The sequence below is a fragment of the Engystomops pustulosus genome, chromosome 1 (genome assembly GCF_040894005.1).
Source record: "Engystomops pustulosus chromosome 1, aEngPut4.maternal, whole genome shotgun sequence".
Lineage (NCBI taxonomy): Eukaryota > Metazoa > Chordata > Amphibia > Anura > Leptodactylidae > Engystomops > Engystomops pustulosus.
The window spans coordinates 188,672,906-188,694,047 of NC_092411.1; the positions used below are offsets into that span (position 1 = coordinate 188,672,906).

The window sequence follows — 21,142 nt, forward strand, 5'->3', positions numbered from 1 at the left end:
GAGGTGGGGCCTGGAGACAGCCCGGGGCCCGCGGTACCGGAGTGGCTGGCGGTTGCGGCCTAAGCACGCTGTTGTCACGGTGCTTGGTACGGGGGAACCGGAGGGCTGTCCTACAGCCTGGCAGGTCTCCAGCAGGGTGGTGTTGGCAAGAAAATGATATGGGAGAGGCTGCTATAGCGGATCTCCCTGGGGCAACCCCTTAATGTCCCGAGTGTGAGTCTCTGGGTGATGGACAGGGTGCCGGTGATGAAGGCAGCCGTATTAGCAGGGACCAGACGGAGACAGAAGTTGAAGAAAACAACTTACAGTTCGTTTATTTGAACCGCAGGAACCGCAGCAAACGTGCCTTTAACAGGTAGGTAGGGTGCCGAGATGTGAGTTGGAGGGAGCCTCAGGAGATAGTTCACCAGCCTGGATGTAGAGCGCAGGCTGGGAGGCAGCTGTGTCCTGGTAGGAAGCTTCAGCTTGTCCTGTAGGGCTTCAGGTATCACCTTTAAAGGTAAGATGATACCCCTTTTCCTCACTACACTAACTCTAGTCTAATGCTCCACTCTTCAGAGGCAGGGGCTAGGCTCTTCCTGCTCTGGTATGGGCTAGACAGAGATTACTCACGCACACACTGATTCTCCTAGGATTCCACACTAGAATAATCACCTAATGTTCTCCAGAACATTCCTGGCCAGAGATCTTATTACCTCCCTTTGGTCAGGTGGTGGCTGCTCCTCCAATCACATCTCAGCTTACAGAGCACAGGATGTAACACATATCATTGGACAACAGCATCTTGCATCATACAAAATACTTAACCTCTGCCTTGCCAGGCAGGATTCACCACTGCAATATCCCTATGTCCTGTCAGGACCATGTAGTGTAATGGGATTACATGCAGGTGGGACGTATTCGCAAACCCTACCTCGCCATTGCATCGGCGAGGGTGTTGCATACCCCGGGGGCAATTGAAAGAGCCGCCCTCGGCTCGACTACAGTTGTTTTGGGGCACAGAGGGGGCTAAGGGCACTTCTAGGAAGTGCAGGCTATGTGAGGTGTAGGGACAAACCGCCCATGGTCCTGGAGACAGGCACCTGGGTTGGTGTCGGACTAAGACAAAAATATGTAGCTGTATGACAGTTGGTCGCTGACGCCATTAAACCGAACTGTACAGTAGGAAAGGTGTGGTGTCATGTCCTGTAATCCACTCCTTGCACCAAGGCCTGTATATTTGTTTTATCAACGCTTCTTCCCTGGCGGCAATTATATAGTGTATATATGCATACATTGGCATATGTGACACAATAAAACATTGTACTACATAGAGACGGTCCGACACAGCCACTCTACAACCTGAAAAGCCTATGAAAGGGTTAATGCAGACTACTGGCATATATGACAGTGTGCAAATATTTGGCAAAAATCACATTGGCTTAGGAGCCCAATGGGTACACATCTTATAACATAACGTTACAGAAGTAGATAGGCTACTCAGTGTAGCACGATAGTAAATGTCTCTTTTCCTGCAAAGAAAAGGCATGGAAGTGCAAACAGAATGTCCATACCTAAAAAGGAAGGCATTAAGTGCAAAATGATAATCAATTATATGGCAACTTTTCCTGGTAGTATCTGGCAAAAGTCTCACAGAAGGTCTCTACTGACAAAGTCCATCTTCTGGGTACAGCCCTTGATGTGGGGGAAAAGTGCAATGAAGAAGCAAAGGGTCTCCTCTATTTGGAGAGGGACAGAGTCCTTTGAAGAAATCTCTGCTGTGGCAGAGGAAGGGGTGCTATCATAGCACAGGACAGTAGGCAGTTCAAGGAGAGTCTCTTGACTGAGATAAATAAAGGTGAGAGTCTCAGGAAAGTCTCTGGCTCTTTGGGGTAAGAGGACTTAAATATACAATATGTACACAGTACCTGAAGTGGGCTACAGCCCTTCAGGGGTTACTCTGCATCTTCTTCGGTGGTAAGTACTTCGGTGTCAGAAAAGCGTACCTGCCTCCTGCTCCTGCGGGTCACCAGCTGGTACTCCTGCAGGTACGCAGGAGCTTTACCTTTGGTCTCCCTTTGAGACCTTCGAAGTTCCGGCCTGGAGAAGATAACAACCTCCTCATCGTCCTCCTCTGAGTCAAGCGCTGGAGTCGGAGTCTCAGCTGCCTCTGATGCTTCAGGGGTTGCAGACACTGGAGCCGGATCATCCTCCACAGGCAGCAGTATTGGAGACTGCGGTGGGGATGATGGTCTCTCCGAGGTACCTCTTACTGGAGTGGAAACAAAACAGAATTGAGGCACAGTCACAAGTTCCAAGAAACTGGGGGTAGGTGAACACAAGGAGGTCTGTAAGTCGGGGGTCGAAGTGAGAGGTGTAGACATAGGGGCAAAAGGACGAAGACATCTCTTCAGCCGGTTCCTATGTACCCGGAGTGATGGACGGTCTCCTCTTGAAATCTCGTAGACTTCAGGGGAGAGACTGTCCCTAACTAGGTATGGCTCACGCTCCCAACGCCCATCTAGCTTACTGGTAGGATGGTTGTTGCGCAGCCACACTCGATCTCCTGGGGCAAAAGGCTCAGCACAGGCATTACGATCAAAGTCCCTTTTTTGTTTCTCTCGGGCCTCTTCCAACCGCAGATCCACAACTTCTCTGGCATCCGCCAGGCGCCTCTGGTGTTCGTGAACCCAGTCAGTCTGGGGGAGTAAAGACTGGGAATCAGGGGACTCCATGTCCCAGGTCATATCCGCAGGGAGATGTCCGTGTCTCCCGAACATCAGATAGTACGGGGTGTACCCTGTGGAGCAATGATTGGTATTGTTGTACAGGTACACCAATTCGGGCAACAGCTTTGGCCAGTCAGCCCTTTTTGCAGGGGTCAGAGTCCTCAGCATATTGATTAGAGTCTGGTTCATCTTTTCACACAGCCCGTTGCCTTGGGGATGATAGGCTGTGGTCCTCAGCTTCTTGCAGCCATATAGAGAGCACAGCTCCTGGAAGACTTGGGACTCAAATGCTGTTCCTTGGTCTGTAAGGATCTGGTCCGGACAGCCATAGGGGAGGATGAAGCTCTTCCACAGGGCCGCTGCGGTGGTCCTTGCAGACAGATCTCTGACAGGTACTGCAACCACAAATTTGGTATAGTGGTCGATGATCGTAAGGGCATAACTGTGACCGGATCTGCTGGGCTCCAACTTCACGTGGTCCAATGCCAGGATCTCCAAGGGCCGTTGGCTCACAATGGGACGGAGAGGGGCCCTTTGATTGTGTCGCTCTCCTCGAGCGATGGCGCAGGCCGGGCATTCACGACACCAGGCTTCAATGTCGGACTTCATGTTGACCCAGAAGAATCGCCTTCGGAGGGTGGCTTCAGTCTTCTGAGCGCCAAAGTGTCCAGACTGGTCATGGTACATTTCCAGTACTATCTTGGCGTCCCTCCTGGGAATCAGAATCTGGTATATCCGATCATAAGTGATAGGGTCCAGAGTTCTTCTCTTTAGCAGACCCTGGTGCATGCTCAGAGTCTTTCTCTGGCGCCACAATTGAGACAGTTCTCCATCAGCTCTTCTGCGCCGGATTCTTTCAGGCACTCGCCCACTAGAGAGATAGTCCATTACTTCTCCTATGGCACGGCTATCAGCCTGAAGACTCATCCAGAGGTCCTTTTCCGCAGGGGGCTCTGACTCTTCTTGAGGAGTAGCTGGCTCTGCCTCTGTCGGTAGGGAGTAAACTCTCTGGGCATCTTGACGCACAAACCGGGCATAGAACGCTGGCATCTCCACATCTTCCCACTGAGCATCCGTGGAGGGTCCCTCCCACTGGTCAGGGAGACGGGACAGAGCGTCGGCGTTGTCATTGGTCTTACCAGCCCGGTACTTGATGGTAAAGCTGAAATTGGCAAGTCTGGAGGCCCACCGTTGTTCCAGTGCTCCAAGACGAGCGGTGTTCAGGTGCGCCAAAGGATTATTGTCTGTGAAGACAGTGAAAGATGATGCAGCTAGGTAGTCCTTGAACTTTTCGGTCACAGCCCAGACTAACGCCAGAAACTCCAACTTGAAGGAACTATAGTTCTGGTCGTTTTGCTCCGGTTCTCGGAGGGAACGGCTGGCGTAGGCTATGACCCTTTCAGTTCCGTTTTGGAGCTGGGATAATACCGCCCCTAGACCTTGCTTGCTGGCATCAGTGTATAGGGTGAAAGGCAGACTGTAGTCTGGATATCCCAACACCGGAGGTTCAGTCAGCCGTTGCTTGAGCATCTGGAAGGCAGCTTCTCGTTCGGCCGTCCACTCAATGGATACTCGGGAACGTTGGCTCTCCTTTGGCAGGCCCCGTAGAAGCTCTTGCAGGGGAGCCGCCAGCTGGGCAAACTTCGGGATGAAACGCCTGTAATAACTGGCAAATCCCAGGAAGCTTTTGATGTCCCGTACGGTTGATGGGGTAGGCCAGTCGTGAACAGCTGCAATCTTCTCTGGATCTGGCTCAATTCCATGAGCGCTCACCACATGTCCCAGGTACTTGACGCTAGGTTGTAGCAGGTGGCACTTGGATGGCTTGACCTTCAACCCATGTTGGGTCAGGATTTGGAAGACTTCCGCCAGATGGTGGAGGTGGTCTTCATAAGTCTTGGAGTAGATGATGATGTCGTCCAAATATAGCAGGATGGTCTCGAAGTTGCGATGACCCAAACATCTCTCCATCAGCCGTTGAAATGTGCCTGGGGCGTTGCATAGTCCGAACGGCATGTTGTTGAACTCGAACAAGCCCATTGGGGTGGTGAAAGCCGTCTTCTCTCTGTCTTCCGGCGCCATGGCCACTTGCCAGTAGCCACTGGTCAGGTCCAGGGTGGAGAAGTAGGCAGCTGACCCTAGGGCTGCGAGGGATTCCTCGATTCGAGGCAGAGGATAGGCGTCCTTGTGGGTGATATTGTTGATCTTCCTATAGTCAACACAGAATCGAAGGGTTCCATCCTTCTTCTTCACAAGGACCAGCGGGGCAGCCCATGGGCTGCGACTCTCCCGGATAACGTTGGCTGTCTTCATCTCTTGTACCAGCTTCTTCACCTCTTGGTAACGGGCTGGAGGTATGGGCCGATATCGTTCCTTGATAGGAGGATGAGAGCCAGTAGGGATGGTGTGTTGGATCAGAGTAGTCTGCCCAAAATCCAGTGGGTGTTTGCTGAAGGCCTGGTGGTGCTTCATAACGACATCCAGGACACCTTGCACTTGGTCTGCAGGAGTAAAATCGTCATCTCCAATATTGAGCTCAAGCCACCAGGGTTGCTCGGCAGGCTCACCTTCAGCACTTTGTTTCACTTCCAACTGTTGGGAGGCAGACAGAGCGGTTTCCACCAAGTCTTCAGGATGGACACTGAAGAGAGTGGCTACGGCTTGGTACTTTCTCAGATCCACTGGGGAGTCTCCCACATTTAGTAATCGAATGGGTACTTGTCCTCGGGATACAGTGACTAGGCTCCTGGCGGCTAGAATGGGCAGGTCTTCATCAGCTGGTAAAGGTTCTACTATCGCCTGGTAGTCTTGACCTTGGACGCCCATGCAGGCTCGACACCATACTAGCGTCTCAGTCCCAGGTTGAAGGCGGACAGGTTGGGGATCCTTGATCCGGGCTCTGCAGATTTCTCCATTAGGGCCAGCAAACTTCTGTTGCGCCGCTAGAACCTGCATAGTCTCCTGAATTACCTTCCGGGAACCGTTGGGCACTGTTGGCAGGGAGTCGTGGAGAGCCTTCAGCACTTCAGGGTAGCAGTTGCGGAGGACATTGGTACCCAGTACCAGGGAGAAGTTACCGTTTTCGGGCACACGTGTCACCACTACGCCCTGTCTGGTTAACTCAGTGTCTCCAATGGTTAGCGTGGGCTCCCAGTAGCCGCGGATGGGTACGGGTTTTCCGTTCGTAGCAATAATGTTCAAGTAAGCCTTTGGAGGCTGGACTAAGGATGCTTTTCCTCGGCATTTCTCGAAGGCAGCACTCCGGAGGGTGGTCACTTGAGAGCCGGTATCAATTAAGGCCGGTAGGGTAACTCCATTGATGGTTACATGAACCATGGGGCGAGTCCCCACGAACCTGGGCATCCAGTTAGCATCTCGGGGACTTACAAGTTCTTCCCTTGGAGGTCGTCCCTTAGCTCCAAGGGTTTGTCGTTTAACTGACGACAATCATTCTCTTCATGCCCATATTTATGGCAGTAGCTGCACCGCTGGCGGGGTTTCTTCTGACTCCAGGTGCTTAACGACTTCGCCTCTTTTGGGCGCTGCTTAGTCGGAGATTCACGAGGAGTAGCTGACCGTACCGGGTTCTCTGGAGGTTTCCTCCTCATAGCGGAGACAGTTACTTCCAATTGGGTCAACCGATCGAGGATTTTATGCAGGGTGTCCGCCAGATTAGAGACTTGTCCTGCTAAGTCAGCAACTTCCGTAGCCGCAGGAGTAGGTGATGTCGACTGCGTTGGATGGCAAGCTAGAGCAGATTCCTCCATTTCCACGGATTCAGGCTCTTTCTGCGGTCCAGTAGGCGGTCGGTCCCCTAAGATGTCAATGGCAATTTCCTTAAACTCAAGGAAGGAGGCCTGGGCATGTTGAGAAGAGATGATCTTTAGTTGACACCTTTGATTTCTATCAACAAGTCCATTAATAAATTGTTCCCTTAAGGTTTGATCAGAGGTTTCAGCGTCTTTGGGCTCAAGGCAGGTGATGGCCTTCCATGTCTCCTGTAGGGAGAGAGCAAAGTCTCGGAGGGACTCTTGGGGCCTCTGTCTTTTCCCGAAGAATTTCTGCTTCAACTCGGAGACAGTACACTTGTCAAAGGTGTTACGTAGCCTATCAAGAATCTGGACCACATTCTGACACTGTTCTCGGGGCCAAGACTTGACTTCCCGGAGAGCGGGTCCTTTCAACTGCCCGATGAGGATGCCCACTTTCTGTTCCTCTGTGAATGGGAGCAAGGCGAAGGTGGCTAACAACTTGTCCCTGAATTCAGGGAGAGTATGTGATTCTCCCTCGTAGTAGGGTAACCAGGGGGCCCCCAGATAGTAGGGCATAGTCAGAGGCATCATGGTGGGAGTACCAGGGACACTAGCTGTAGCAGGACGGAAGGGACTCTCTGGAGGACTTAACATGCTCCGGTACCCTGAGGAGGGACCAGGGGACGGGACTTGCGCCAGTCCCGTATCTTCGTCCTGGGCGGACATGACTGGCCTAGCTGAGGGAAGCCTGTAGGGTTACACAATGTCCGTTGCTATGGGCAATGGCTAGAATGGGATGTGGGCACTTTAAGACACAGTCACTATTCCCTGGGAGGTGAGCCAATAACCTAGCGTCGGAAACAATCTCTACCCCCCTTTAACTTCCCCAGCGGTACTCACTCAGGATCAGCCGCGGTGACAGGACAGCTCCGGATGAGGCGCACACTGCTGGCAGGCTTCAGGCGCGGCCTGCGCCGAAATCCAAGATGGCCGATTAACCCTCTTCGTTGCCGGCCGCACTCGCTCCAGCTCTTCCTCCACGGTAGTTCGCGCCACTCGCGCAGGGGGCGGAGCCTAGTGACGCCTCTGGAGTTCCCGCCAGTAAGGATTTGGCGGGCTGGAAATACTTGCTGCGCCACACGCCTCTGAGGTAAATGCTTCAGGCGCAGCAGCGCCGGATGTAGCAGAGCTGACACAGTTCTTGCAGGAATTAACCTCTTGAGTGCTGGAGCGGCGCTCGACAGCACGTGGCAGCAGTATAAAGTTCAATGTAGAAACACACAAATACTTGGGCCTAAACCCGGATGGCAGCAGGGTTAGGCAGCACAGTCTTTTTCTTAATAAAGTACAGTCTTTAGTGCCAGGATAAGGCACAGAAGTATATATCCTGTGATTCGTGACGCCACTTGCAACATCCCCCACCGGGGCCTAGCCCTTGAGGTGGGGCCTGGAGACAGCCCGGGGCCCGCGGTACCGGAGTGGCTGGCGGTTGCGGCCTAAGCACGCTGTTGTCACGGTGCTTGGTACGGGGGAACCGGAGGGCTGTCCTACAGCCTGGCAGGTCTCCAGCAGGGTGGTGTTGGCAAGAAAATGATATGGGAGAGGCTGCTATAGCGGATCTCCCTGGGGCAACCCCTTAATGTCCCGAGTGTGAGTCTCTGGGTGATGGACAGGGTGCCGGTGATGAAGGCAGCCGTATTAGCAGGGACCAGACGGAGACAGAAGTTGAAGAAAACAACTTACAGTTCGTTTATTTGAACCGCAGGAACCGCAGCAAACGTGCCTTTAACAGGTAGGTAGGGTGCCGAGATGTGAGTTGGAGGGAGCCTCAGGAGATAGTTCACCAGCCTGGATGTAGAGCGCAGGCTGGGAGGCAGCTGTGTCCTGGTAGGAAGCTTCAGCTTGTCCTGTAGGGCTTCAGGTATCACCTTTAAAGGTAAGATGATACCCCTTTTCCTCACTACACTAACTCTAGTCTAATGCTCCACTCTTCAGAGGCAGGGGCTAGGCTCTTCCTGCTCTGGTATGGGCTAGACAGAGATTACTCACGCACACACTGATTCTCCTAGGATTCCACACTAGAATAATCACCTAATGTTCTCCAGAACATTCCTGGCCAGAGATCTTATTACCTCCCTTTGGTCAGGTGGTGGCTGCTCCTCCAATCACATCTCAGCTTACAGAGCACAGGATGTAACACATATCATTGGACAACAGCATCTTGCATCATACAAAATACTTAACCTCTGCCTTGCCAGGCAGGATTCACCACTGCAATATCCCTATGTCCTGTCAGGACCATGTAGTGTAATGGGATTACATGCAGGTGGGACGTATTCGCAAACCCTACCTCGCCATTGCATCGGCGAGGGTGTTGCAAAAGTCTAAGTGGTACCCAGTTTTCACCAGTGCCCGCCGCAAAGGAGGTTGGACTCGTTGCGGCGTGGTACCACCAGGTCGTTCCACAGGTGCGACTTTTTTCCCGGTGGCGGCCAAGGCATTGTACAGAAACTTAAAGCAAATTCATGGTCGGGGACAGGAACGGAATCGAGGTCACAACGTGAAATCAGAATAATCGTAGAGGGTTTGGAATACAGCTTTCTCTCAGGCATAGAAGCACAAAGATCCGTCAGGGGACATAGGAAAGGGCTGGAATTTTAAATTTTACAGCAGGGACAGGTGAGTTAAGGTCTGGGGCACATGGAGGTACACTGGTGCGCCTGCGACCTGGGATATGTGTCAGTCAGGTATGCTCCTATGACATCAAAAGTTGGCTTTAAGATCACTCCTGATATTTGAAAATTGGATTGTTACTGCAGGACGAAAAAGTTTTCAAGCAAGAATGAAATGCAGACATTGACTTGGCTAACTGTTAAGGGTTTGTACCCTTGTGGTGGGACCACATGTACAGTGTGCAAATATATGTATAGCTCCATGATTTCTTTGTCCTGCAGTAACACTTGCAATTTTTTAAATATCAGGAATGATCAATTGCAATAGCCATGTTAGTTGCTATATGTGGGAAGCACGATCAGAACACTGAAGAAGTGTGTATCTGAGCATATTAATGATGCATCTAAGACTGATAGACTAACTATGAAAAACATCTCGTCCATATCTATACAATCTTTGATTAACCACCATGGGCTTTTATCAAACATACAAGTTATGGCTATAGAGAGGGTAACGCCCCCCAATGGAGGAAGGGACTGAATCCATAAGTTACGTTAGATTTTTCAGCTGGACACTAGGTGTCCAAAGGGATTGAAAAGTCGCACTGACACCATGTACCTATATTAACAATTTGTCTACTTAAATGGTCCACATAGGTGGTACAGGATACAGGTCAGATCCTGACGAAGGCCCGATTCCTGGGCCGAAACGCGTTGCACATTAAATAAAAAGACGCTTTTAAAAGGAATCACTCCTAGATCGGTCTATCCACGAGAGCCGGCACCCATTTCTTCCATACACTACTTGGGCTTCCGCGCTGCATCAATATAGCGTCCTCTGAGCGATTGGAACAGACGGCCGCGAGGAAGGAGGAGACCGCAGCCACTAAGGACAAATCTGCATAAAGCGCTATAATTAAGCACCATAAAGTGAGCGCCCTAATTACGTTTATAGCACCTTTAATGGTACCATACCTACTACACTAGGTAGTCTCTTCCCGACATTGCTCCCATCTCGAGGTACCACCATCTCGAGGGGATTTTATAGAGGGATCCCATGTTGATCCATGAAGATATGGGGAGGAGTAGAAGTCCATGGAAGCATGCTGGTCAGATACATACATAGGGTATGACATAGGATGACATCACCCTGGTCACATGACATTAAGTACTGACTGCTGAGAAGGGGCACGGTGCATAGTGAAAAGTAGATAGGAGGGGGAGGGCCAAACAGGACATGCCCCCTCTGATGTCCGGTATTATAAGATATGGTGGATTTATCGGGATGTAAGGGAAACTATTTTTAGCTAAAAGAAGGGTGTCAGTTAATATGTTTCTATGGGAAGCTGTCACTAGCTGTATTTGTAAAATGTGGTGACAGTTTCCCTTTAAAGTCAAAGCTTCACTTCAACATATTTATACCAGGTCAACATTTTATATTTTTAAGTGAAAGGACAAATGTCACATATAAAATGCAGTCTAATCTGCAGAAGGTGAGGGTTGTGGGAAAAGATTCAGTATAACTTGTCATTAATCCATTTCTCACTCTGCTCTTTCTGAGCTGAGAGGACAAGGAAGCAATCCGTTGAATAGTTGGCTGTTATCTCTACTTATACATCCTTATAACAACCGCCCAATTTAATTTTTTAATACATTTTCATCAAGGAATTAAACACAAAGGCATATGTTGTAATCTGCTTGGATGTATTCTTATATGGGTGTGGTTATGAAGGAGGCAGTATTCAGACAGTAAATTCACCGTAAGCCAGCAGGACAGAGGATGTCACAGGAAGTCTCAAGTCCTATTGCCCAAGGTTTGCATGACCCTCAGCTTCTGGCGGTAAATGCCGAACTTTGACAAGGTAATTTTTGGTGACCCTATAAAAGTCTTATATTTGGATAATACAATTATGGAAGCCTGGGTTTAGTTAAAAGGACACAGTGAGGTGGTTTTGACCACTTAAAAATCATGTCTTTATATAGCTTGGGCCCCAAACATATTTGCCTTTCTACAGATCTTCATGATGAAATCCATGAGCAAATCGTCTAGGTCTGCTGATACATGCAGTGGGCACCAGGTGAGGCTGAGGGAAGTCACCTCTCTTCACTGTTCATGTGTTGGAGACCTAATGCAAACCCATTTTAGTGGACCCACAACATGGTTCCACTGGGATCTCTAAGAGTTGTACTTAAAGGAAGAGATGATCCAGACTTTTGGGAATTAAACCCCAGTTGTCGCAAAATGCTATTTCCCCTTATGTAGCTTTGTAATAATAATAATTCTTTATTTATATAGCGCACACAGATTACGCAGCCCTCCACAAAGCATGACAAATTGGTCCCTGTCCCCATGGGGCTCACAATCTTATCAACCTATCAGTATGTTTTGGAGTGTGGGAGAAAACTGGAGTACCGTAGGAAACCCACGCAAACACAGAGAGAACATACAAACTCTTTGCAGATGTTGACCCTAGGACTTGAACCCAAGACTCCAGTGCTGCAAGGCAGAAGTAAATACATTGCAATACATGTGTGTGTGCAGATCACCAGTTCCAACCTGTTACGAGTTCCATTACTAATTTTACAGCAAATATTTCACTGTAGTGCAATGTTGGCATAGTATATACTTGTTTGAGTGATTTGCACTCTGGGAAGTATATGCGGTACACAGGTTTTGTGCAGTAATGTGATGCAAAAATGTTAATGCTATGACGAAGTTCAATTTTTGCCTGAAACGTGTCAGCTTGTCTGCATGTATGTAGTCACTCTTTTAATGTAACCTAATAAAGGATTGAAGAGTTTTTTTTTTAGTCCAGTGCCAGAACTCCTTCAATTTTTCTCATGTGCAAAAATTTGACTAAAAAACTTCTGGCATCATTTTTGTCACCTGCCAAAAAATGTGTGATGGCACATCAGCGTATAAAACCCACATGTGTTGTCACAATAACTTATCTGGTTCAAATTACATTATCATAACAGATTACTTTATTACAACCCCTTTGTGCTGTTTTAATAGAAATAAGAGAAAGAAACAAAGGGCTAATATCACAGCTTTGCCTGGAGCAGACATGCATCATATAGTATGTAAGGTAATTACTGCACACTTATGTTTTTTTCCTCTGCAAACCATAGCTCTCTTGTCCGTTTTTGCAATCAATGGGGCACATGTCCATTTATTTTGACTTAGCTTTTTGAGGCACATGTATATTTTTGCAACTGCTCTTGCGCCTAAGAAACCTTCCCTTAAAGTTTTCTTGAGTGTTACCGGAGTTGTCACTTGATTACACATGTGGAAGTTGCAATTTTTAAAAATAAAAATTTGGAGCAAATCCATACTTGCTCTTTCTAGGGGTAGGAAATAGCTTAGAGCTCCTTTTTTCCTAAATGGAATCAAACAAAATCACAGCTCTTCCCACACAACAATATCAAAATGCCCCTCGTGTGGCCCCTCGTGTGAGAATATGCAAAGGTGATATCCATGTTTACTTGAAAGCCAGGAGCCTGTTATACAGTTGTAACACTGTCATGGAAATATAACATCCAAATCATTAATGTTTTCACCATTTTGCCATCCATTAAAAATTTTATAAAAACTGACCAAAACTGACCAAAACTTCTCACATTTCTGATGTTATCAATGATGGTATCAATGGAGATACCAGCTTCTCCTGCAAAAAAACTGACCATGTATAGCTAGGTACACGGAAGTATAAAAAAAATAATGGGTGTTAAAATATGGATATTCACAATCTTTTTTATGGTTTTCATTAGGTATTACAACTGTAATAAAAACCTGTATATATATTTAATATGCTATGATATAAGGCACAAATGCATTTTATTCACCTCACCTTTTTTCAGCCTCCCAGTACATTGCATGGAATATTAAATGGGACCGCTAGGAAGTACAACTTGTCCCATTGCAAAGCTCATGCCTCTCTTTAAAGAGATACAATACAAAAGGTTTGGTACTCAGAAGGAGGGGGTGAACATGGAAAAGAACAGTGTTGTTAAGGGATTAATATGTAAAAACATTTTTTACCTAAGAGGCAATGTTTTCCTTATCATATACTGTAAAACATATTAGCATATTTCCCAGAATCCCCCAGTGGAGCATCAATGGCTCTAAGCCTCCCCATGCCTGCAAGGCAGCCTTTATTGGCAAAGTCAAGGAGAGTGGTTAAAAAATTAAGTGGTTAAAAAATGTGGCCATTAAGTGGTTAAAAAATGTTGTCTTGTCTTCATATACAGTATATATACGGTACAAATAAAAAGCATGAAGGTATCGATCTGTTTTATAAATGTTCAACATGACCACTGCATCATTCAAACTCATAAATTTCATACAAGTCAACTCATTTTAATGCATTGTGTATTAGAAACACAGATGATTCTTGTTACCTTTGAGATGGTTAGTGGCTGGCCATGCTCTGATCCTCCTTTGAGTGAGAAACCCCATGGAGCTCCACCTTTAAGAGTTGCTTGTAGGAATAGAGAAGTAACAGGTGGCTGTCCAGCCTTATCCATGTTCTCTTGCCAGTGTTACTTAGTCAATGCTGTCAACATATGACAGATCTATACAGTGTGGATAGATACAGTCAGCAGGATCTCTATTAAACCCTGCATCAGGAATGAATTCAGACCTCAGACATCCAGATTCAATACAATCTTAGAGGGCACCTCCTCTGCCCTCCGGAGTTGATTAAAGATGTTGCTTGTCTGTTGAGTCCTCTTCATTTCCAAATGTCTTTATGTCACTAGCACGTCCACAAAAATAATCTATCAGCCTTATACAAGCAAAAACAAGAAACTTTTAGGACCATGCATGCAGAACAAGTGACATGTAAAGTAATGTTTGTTTTTGATTGATGATGCTGCTTCTCCAGCTCCCCCAGACTTACCATTACAATAGCCTATCTTTTCAGTTCATTGCATTCAAAGAATGAGATCCCTTTCCTTTTCCAAGTTGCATGGGTTTCTTGTGAAGGGGCTATAATTTTTTTCCTGCTGCTCTGAACTCAACTTGGAATTTCCAGTCCTGCTTAGAATGTAAAACCTTATCTGTACCAAAGGAAATCTTGCAGGATGTTTAGACAAATCAAAGTAAAACCCTGCAGGTGGATTTTCTCCTAGCTTAGGAAGTGAAAGTGTTAGACAGATCAGAACATTCCTTCTCTAGCACTTGTGTAGATTAGACTGTAACTAAATTGGGAGGGGGAGTGAGAGGCAGAGGGTGTGAGCAAAGGATTAGAACAAGCTATGTCTGATTTTACTCAGCAAGTACCCAAATGATATGCAGCTAAGAATAGAAGGGGTTGAGAAAATAATATGCACATCAACATCATGTATCCCAAAGACATTCGCAGATGCCTAAAAGCATATGAGTAAAGCCAAAATGAAAACAGATTATATTTAACACAATAAAATAGTTTCATTTTACCTATTTTAGGCATTTGTATTATATTTCGACTAAAGTAGTCCTTCTTACCAATCACTCTCCTTCACTGTTTTACATGTTACTCCATAGCAGATGTACAATATTCAACTGAGACATATTGGGGCATATTTAACAAGTGTCTGAAAGTCAGAATATTTCTAGTTGCCCATTGCAAACAATCAAAGCTCCCCTTTAAAATATTCATGAGCACTGGTAAAATGAAAGCTGAGCTGTGATTGGTTGCCATGGGCAACTACAAATATTCTGACTTTCAGACACTTGATAAATCTGCCCCAATATGTATAAGTCATATTATAGTGTAATGCGAACTAAGAAACACAAAACAAAATTGATTTGCGGTCAAACCACCGCAGTGCATTGCACTTGCCATGAATAATGCTTCTTGTGGGAAAATGCGGGGGTTATGAGTCCATTCCTCCTCAGATAGAATTCCCAGAAGGCACACTTCAGGCACACATTTTTAAATAAAAATTGTACTTATCTAAATCTGATGAGTTCTCTTCAGTGCCATACCATAATATCACAGGGAAGGGATTGGATTAGAAACAATTCTATAGAACATAACCATCAATGTTATTTAGAAGTAAAAAGGCATCTAGACCCTTCTTGAATCTCTCTGCTGTCCCTGCTGTGACCGACACCTTAGGCTGGCTATTCTACAGATTGACAGTTCTCATAGTAAAAAAGCCCTGTCGCCTCCGGTGATTAAACCCTGATTTCTCCAGACAGAGACAGTGCCCCCTCGTCTTTTGATTTGATTTAATCTGGAACAATTTACTACCATATGTCTTGTATGGACCATTCATATATTTATATAAATTAATAATGTCCCCTCGTAGTTGTCTCTTTGCCAGACTAAATAAATCTAGTTGTTTTAATCTTTCCTCATAACTGAGAACCTCCATACCCCTTATCATTTTTGTTGTTCTTCTTTGATGCTCCAGGACATCCTTTTTATGGACCAGTGCCCAGAACTGGACAGCATATCCCAGGTGAGGCCGAACCAATGCCTTGTACAGTGGTAATATTACATCCCTATCCCGAGAGTCCATAACACTTTTGATACATGACAAGATCCTACTGGCTTTAGAGGCAGCTGATTGACATTTTCCTTTTCAACAAGGGACTCTCCCAGATTTACTTGCCCAAGGACATATGTTGCATGTGGATTATTAGCACCCAGTTGCATAACCTTACATTTATCCTCATAGAACCTGTCCAAGTCACCTTGAATGAATTTTTTTTAAAAAATTGCCATTTTTCGAAATTCAAAATCATTGTGTTTTCATGCAGATAGATTTACCAACTAAATAAATTGCTGAATAACATTTCCCATATGTCTACTTTACATTTTCATAATTTTTGAAATGTCTGGATAATTTATTTTGATGTCACACGGCTTACAAATCGAACATGAGTTTTACTTATTTTTAGATTTGATCATTTTGGGGATAAATACATTTTTGAATGAAATTTTACATATTTAACATCAAAACCCCTATATAACCCACCCATTTGCAAATCTGCACCCCTCAAACTATTAGAAACAGCTTTTAGGAAGATTGTTAACCCCTTGAGATCTTCATAGTAATTACATCAAAATGGAGGTGAAATTTAGAATGGTCAAATTGTGTCGGTTATACGTTCATTTACCCCTAAAATTTACACATTTCCAAAAGATAAAAAGAGAAAAGTCATCTTACAATTTGTTATGCAATTTCAACAGTATCATTCTGGAGTACATATTTTTTTGATCACTTTTTACTGCATTTTTTTGGGATTCAATAGGTAAAAATCATAATTTTTGGTGGGTTTTTAAAAATTTTTTTTAACGGCGTTCATCCTGCGGGTTCAATAATTAATTATTTTTATTCTACGGATTGTTACGGACACGGGGATACCATATATGTGGGGTTTGTGTTATGATATTTTTAGCTTTATATGTCTCTTTATATGTTATGGGGATTATTGGCATTTTTATTGATTTATTACTTTATTTAATATTGAATAACCTTTTTTTTTTTTTACTTTTTGACTATTTCCATCATGGGACATGAACAAGCAATCATCTGATGTTCATGATAATACTCTGCAATACTGATGTATTTCAGGGTATTAGCAGTGTCAGACTATGTAAAATACAATTATTTTTCATATTCCTGAAAATGTGTATTTAAATTAATGATTAACCATGTCAGTGAGACATGCCTCTATATTTTCTGACACTGGCCACTTTTAGACACTGATCATGGACATTGTTGACAACTAGTTTGTCATACTTTCCATATTGAATAACCGATCAAATGAATAATGAACATTTCTCCAACAAGTTATTTTATGTGGAACATATGTATTAACTAAAACAGGAATGTAAGCAGGTAGCCGGCTGCATCTTGGTGCAGTGCTGCCATGACAGGTATTTCTATCCTATGGGTATAAGTTCACTAACCAATCATATTACATTGATATTCAAACTAATTCCTTTAACTATGTTTCTGAAAATAAGTAACATTTTAAAAACTGACACTTAATTTTACATTAATGTGGACATTCATTTACAATGTATGGTTACATATTTTTGGTAATGAGTGTGATCTTAATTTTTACAACCACTAAATTGTGAATTCTGCCTTCCCTTTTAACTGTAGTCTGCTCCTGTGCACTCACTATGTAATAGATAAAATAATTGTGTGCATTTCCATTCTGTAGGATAGCTCAAATTAATCACCTTGTGGATGTATTACAAGAAGGATTCAAATGTGTACTCTGAAGAAGGACTTATTTTGGACCCTTAAAGGAAATCTACCACCAGGATGAAATATTGTAAACCAAGCACACTTACATACTGTTGTGTGCCCCCTCTGGCAGGTTCAACACTTCTTTTAGGTTCTTTTAAGCCCCTGTTTTTTACACAAAAAAGGTTTTATTAAAATTAGACAGTTGTCAATTAGACTGTGTCACCAAAATGAACAGCAAACTAATGTTATGATTTGTATTATAAAAAGTTATACAACTTTCCAATATACTTTCTGTATCAATTCCTTGTAGTTTTCTAGATCTCTGCTTGGTGTCATTCTTTAGGAAGCTTCTGCATTTACTTCCAGTGGACAGAAACCTGATCGTGGTCACACAGGTGCATGCCCTGTTATAACTCTCACATCTGATTACCTTTTATTCCTAGAATGACAGCAAGCAGAGATTGCTTTCTATAGAATGACACGAAAATTGTATAACTTTTTATCATAAAAACAATAACATTAATTTGCTGAAATGGCAATACCCCTTTAAATCTGTCAATCTAGTTCTTTGATTACATCATGATGAAGGATGATTGAAGATCCTGTTTAGGCTAGTACATACGCATTAAAATGGATATCTGCAGAAATCTGATGAGCACAGTTCTCACCTGAAAACGTGTTTTACTGCTTACGACAAACAACTCACCTCGTTTTAACCATGACTTCATCAACAATAGTAACTAGAAATCTTATGTGGTGAATTTACAGATAATGCGCCCTCTAGTGGCCAATAGTGGTACCGATGATACAGTTAGTAAAATTTTAATATTCCAGAAATGTTAATTAAAAAGTACCAAAAATACTGAAATTGATATACAGCAATGTTTATGAATAAACCAATGCTATTTATGGTAATAATGTACCAAATGACATCTTTGTTGTGTTTGAATGCCATCAGTAATTTCTTTTCAAATAACTTTGGTAGATTTTTTCATAAATTTAAATAGATGACGAAAACGCAGTAACACTGAATCTTAACAGAGGTATGGGCACATGAAATATAAAATACTTATGTTACATACAGGTAAAGAAGCATATGAAAAAAGGACATATCAGGGGTGAATTTATTACAATATAGAGGGGAAAAATAACTTTTGTATAACTTTTTTTTAGATTTATAATGATGTCGCTATGTGACAGCTTGTTTGCTAGAAAACAGATTTTTTTTCATTCATTTTTTTTAGTGAAAATTTTTAAAAGTAACAATAATAAATCAAATGTACGACATGCAAACAAGATAGGAGTAATACATGAGCAATAAATATCAGGAAAAAGAAAATTAGTAGTTTAAATAGAAGCTGATTTATAGGTCTAATTCTGCAGTCACTGTCTGTCTAATCTCACCCTCTCTCATACACAGTCACTGCCTGTCTAATCTCAAACGATCTTATACTCAGTCATAGCTGCATCTGGATACCACTAGCATCTTTTAGTATAGTGAAAATAGCTTTGCCTTCATACCTATTGGGGCAGATTTATCAAGCGGTGGTGCTCCGTGAACCCGCCCATTGTCCTGCACCAGATATATCAATATGCTCTTGCCTCTTGATTTATTTCTGGCATAGAGAGTGTACCTGCCGGGTATATGGAGAGCCACGCTTAGTTCTATGCCTGGTCTGGGTTGGTGAAGGCTATAGGTAATGCACAGGCATGGGGGGCTCCTGCCCCTCGCTTCCTAACACCATGGTCAGGCATAACCTCCTTCCTGCTCAGCCGGTGAAGAGGGTAGAGTAGTCACTATTCCTGGCTCTGCACTGGGAGCTGCAGACGTACAAGCCATGATAAACCCACCCATAGCATCTCAAAGCACAGTGCTTTCCCAATCCTTTGTTTTGTAGGGCAATTGCCCTGTTAATAACCCAATTTAGTAGCAATCTATCCCTTACCAACCCCATTTTACAGCCATTTTTTTGGATGTGAAAGTTAGGGTCCCCATTGATTTCAGTAGGGTTTGGGCTCAAAACTTTTCTTGGAGTACAGCCGAACTGCCCGAACCTAAACTTCAATGGATCATTTATCACTAAAAATAAGTACAGTAAATACAACATAGCCCAAAGGAGCTACCGTATATACTTGTGTATAAGCTACGTTTTTCAGCACAAAAAATGTGCTGAAAACCCCCAACTTCACCTCACCTTCCGGCGCTCCCGATGCTTGCCGAGACTCCCCAATGCTCTGTGCGGCTACTCTTCTGTCTCTTCTCTGCCGGCTGGCTCACACTATGACGCGCCTCTCCCGGCTGTTACAGCAGAGAGAAGACAGAAGTGGAGCTGCAGGTAGCCGCACAGAGCATCGGGGATCCGTGCTGAGCATCAGGGACTGCCGGAAGGTGAGTATGTAAGTTTATTTTTTAATGTACTGGGCAAACTGGGGGGTGGCAGGCTAAATACTTAAGGGGACTGGTTGGCTATATACTAAAGGGGAATGGCTGGCTGTATACTAAGGGGGAATGGCTCACTGTATACTAAAGGGGGCTGGCTATTTACTAAAGGGGGCTGGCTATATACTACTGAGGGCTGGCTATATACTACTGGAGCCTGATCTATACGACTGGGGGCTGGCTATATACTAAAGGAGGCTGGCTGTATACTAAAGGGGGCTGGTTGGCTATATACTAAAGGGGCTGGCTGTATACTAAAGAGGGCTGGCTGGCTCTGGCCTCCAGCCCTCCAGCAACCATGTGCATCATGTCACTCCCCTGCAGAGTGCACATCAGCCCACTCTCCTGCGGCCATGAGCATCATGCCACTACCCTGCAGCCGTGCACATCAGCCCACTCTCCTGCGGCCATGAGCATCATGCCCCTACCCTGTAGCCGTGCACATCAGCCCACTCTCCTGCAACTATGAGCATTATGCCATTCCCCTGCAGCCATGCACAACCGCCCATTCTTCTGCAGCCATGAGCATCATGCCATTCCCCTGCAGCCGTGCACATCAGCCCACTCTCCTGCGGCCATGAGCATCATGCCCCTACCCTGTAGCCGTGCACATCAGCCCACTCTCCTGCAACTATGAGCATTATGCCATTCCCCTGCAGCCATGCACAACCGCCCATTCTTCTGCAGCCATGAGCATCATGCCATTCCCCTGCAGCCGTGCACATCAGCCCACTCTCCTGTGGCCATGAGCATCATGCCACTACCCTGCAGCCGTGCACATCAGCCCACTGTCCTGCAGCTATGAGCAGCATGCTATTCCCCTGCAGCCGTGCACATCAGCCCACTCTCCTGCGACTATGAGCATCATGCCCCTCCCCTGCAGCCATGCACATCAGCCCACTCTCCTGCAGCCCTGAGCACCATGCCATTCCCCTTCAGCCATGCACATCAGCCCACACTCCTGCGACTATGAGCATCATGCCATTCCCCTCAGACGTGCACATCAGCCTACTCTCCTGCAGCCATGAGCATCATGCCATTCCCCTGCAGCCGTGCACATCAGTCCACTCTCCTGCAACTATGAGCATTATGCCATTCCCCTGCAGCCATGCACAACCGCCCATTCTTCTGCAGCCATGAGCATCATGCCATTCCCCTGCAGCCGTGCACATCAGCCCACTCTCCTGCGGCCATGAGCATCATGCCCCTACCCTGTAGCCGTGCACATCAGCCCACTCTCCTGCAACTATGAGCATTATGCCATTCCCCTGCAGCCATGCACATCAGCCCACTCTTCTGCGGCCGTGTGCATCATATCACTCACCTGCAGCCGTGCACATCAGCCCACTCTTCTGCGGCCGTGTGCATCATATC

At 45.4% G+C, this 21,142-nt stretch overlaps 1 protein-coding gene across 1 annotated transcript in view; it reads right to left on the reverse strand.

The window, feature by feature from the left end:
* The window catches only part of SHROOM3 (shroom family member 3), a 236,223-nt gene extending 221,973 nt beyond the window's left edge, over nt 1–14,250 (reverse strand). Inside the window, exon 1 of the mRNA XM_072115744.1 lies at nt 13,534–14,250. Coding sequence (XP_071971845.1) covers nt 13,534–13,659 — 126 coding nt within the window. The 5' untranslated portion in view covers nt 13,660–14,250. The remainder of the gene's footprint in view (nt 1–13,533) is intronic.
* Between the last annotated feature and the right edge of the window lie 6,892 nt (nt 14,251–21,142).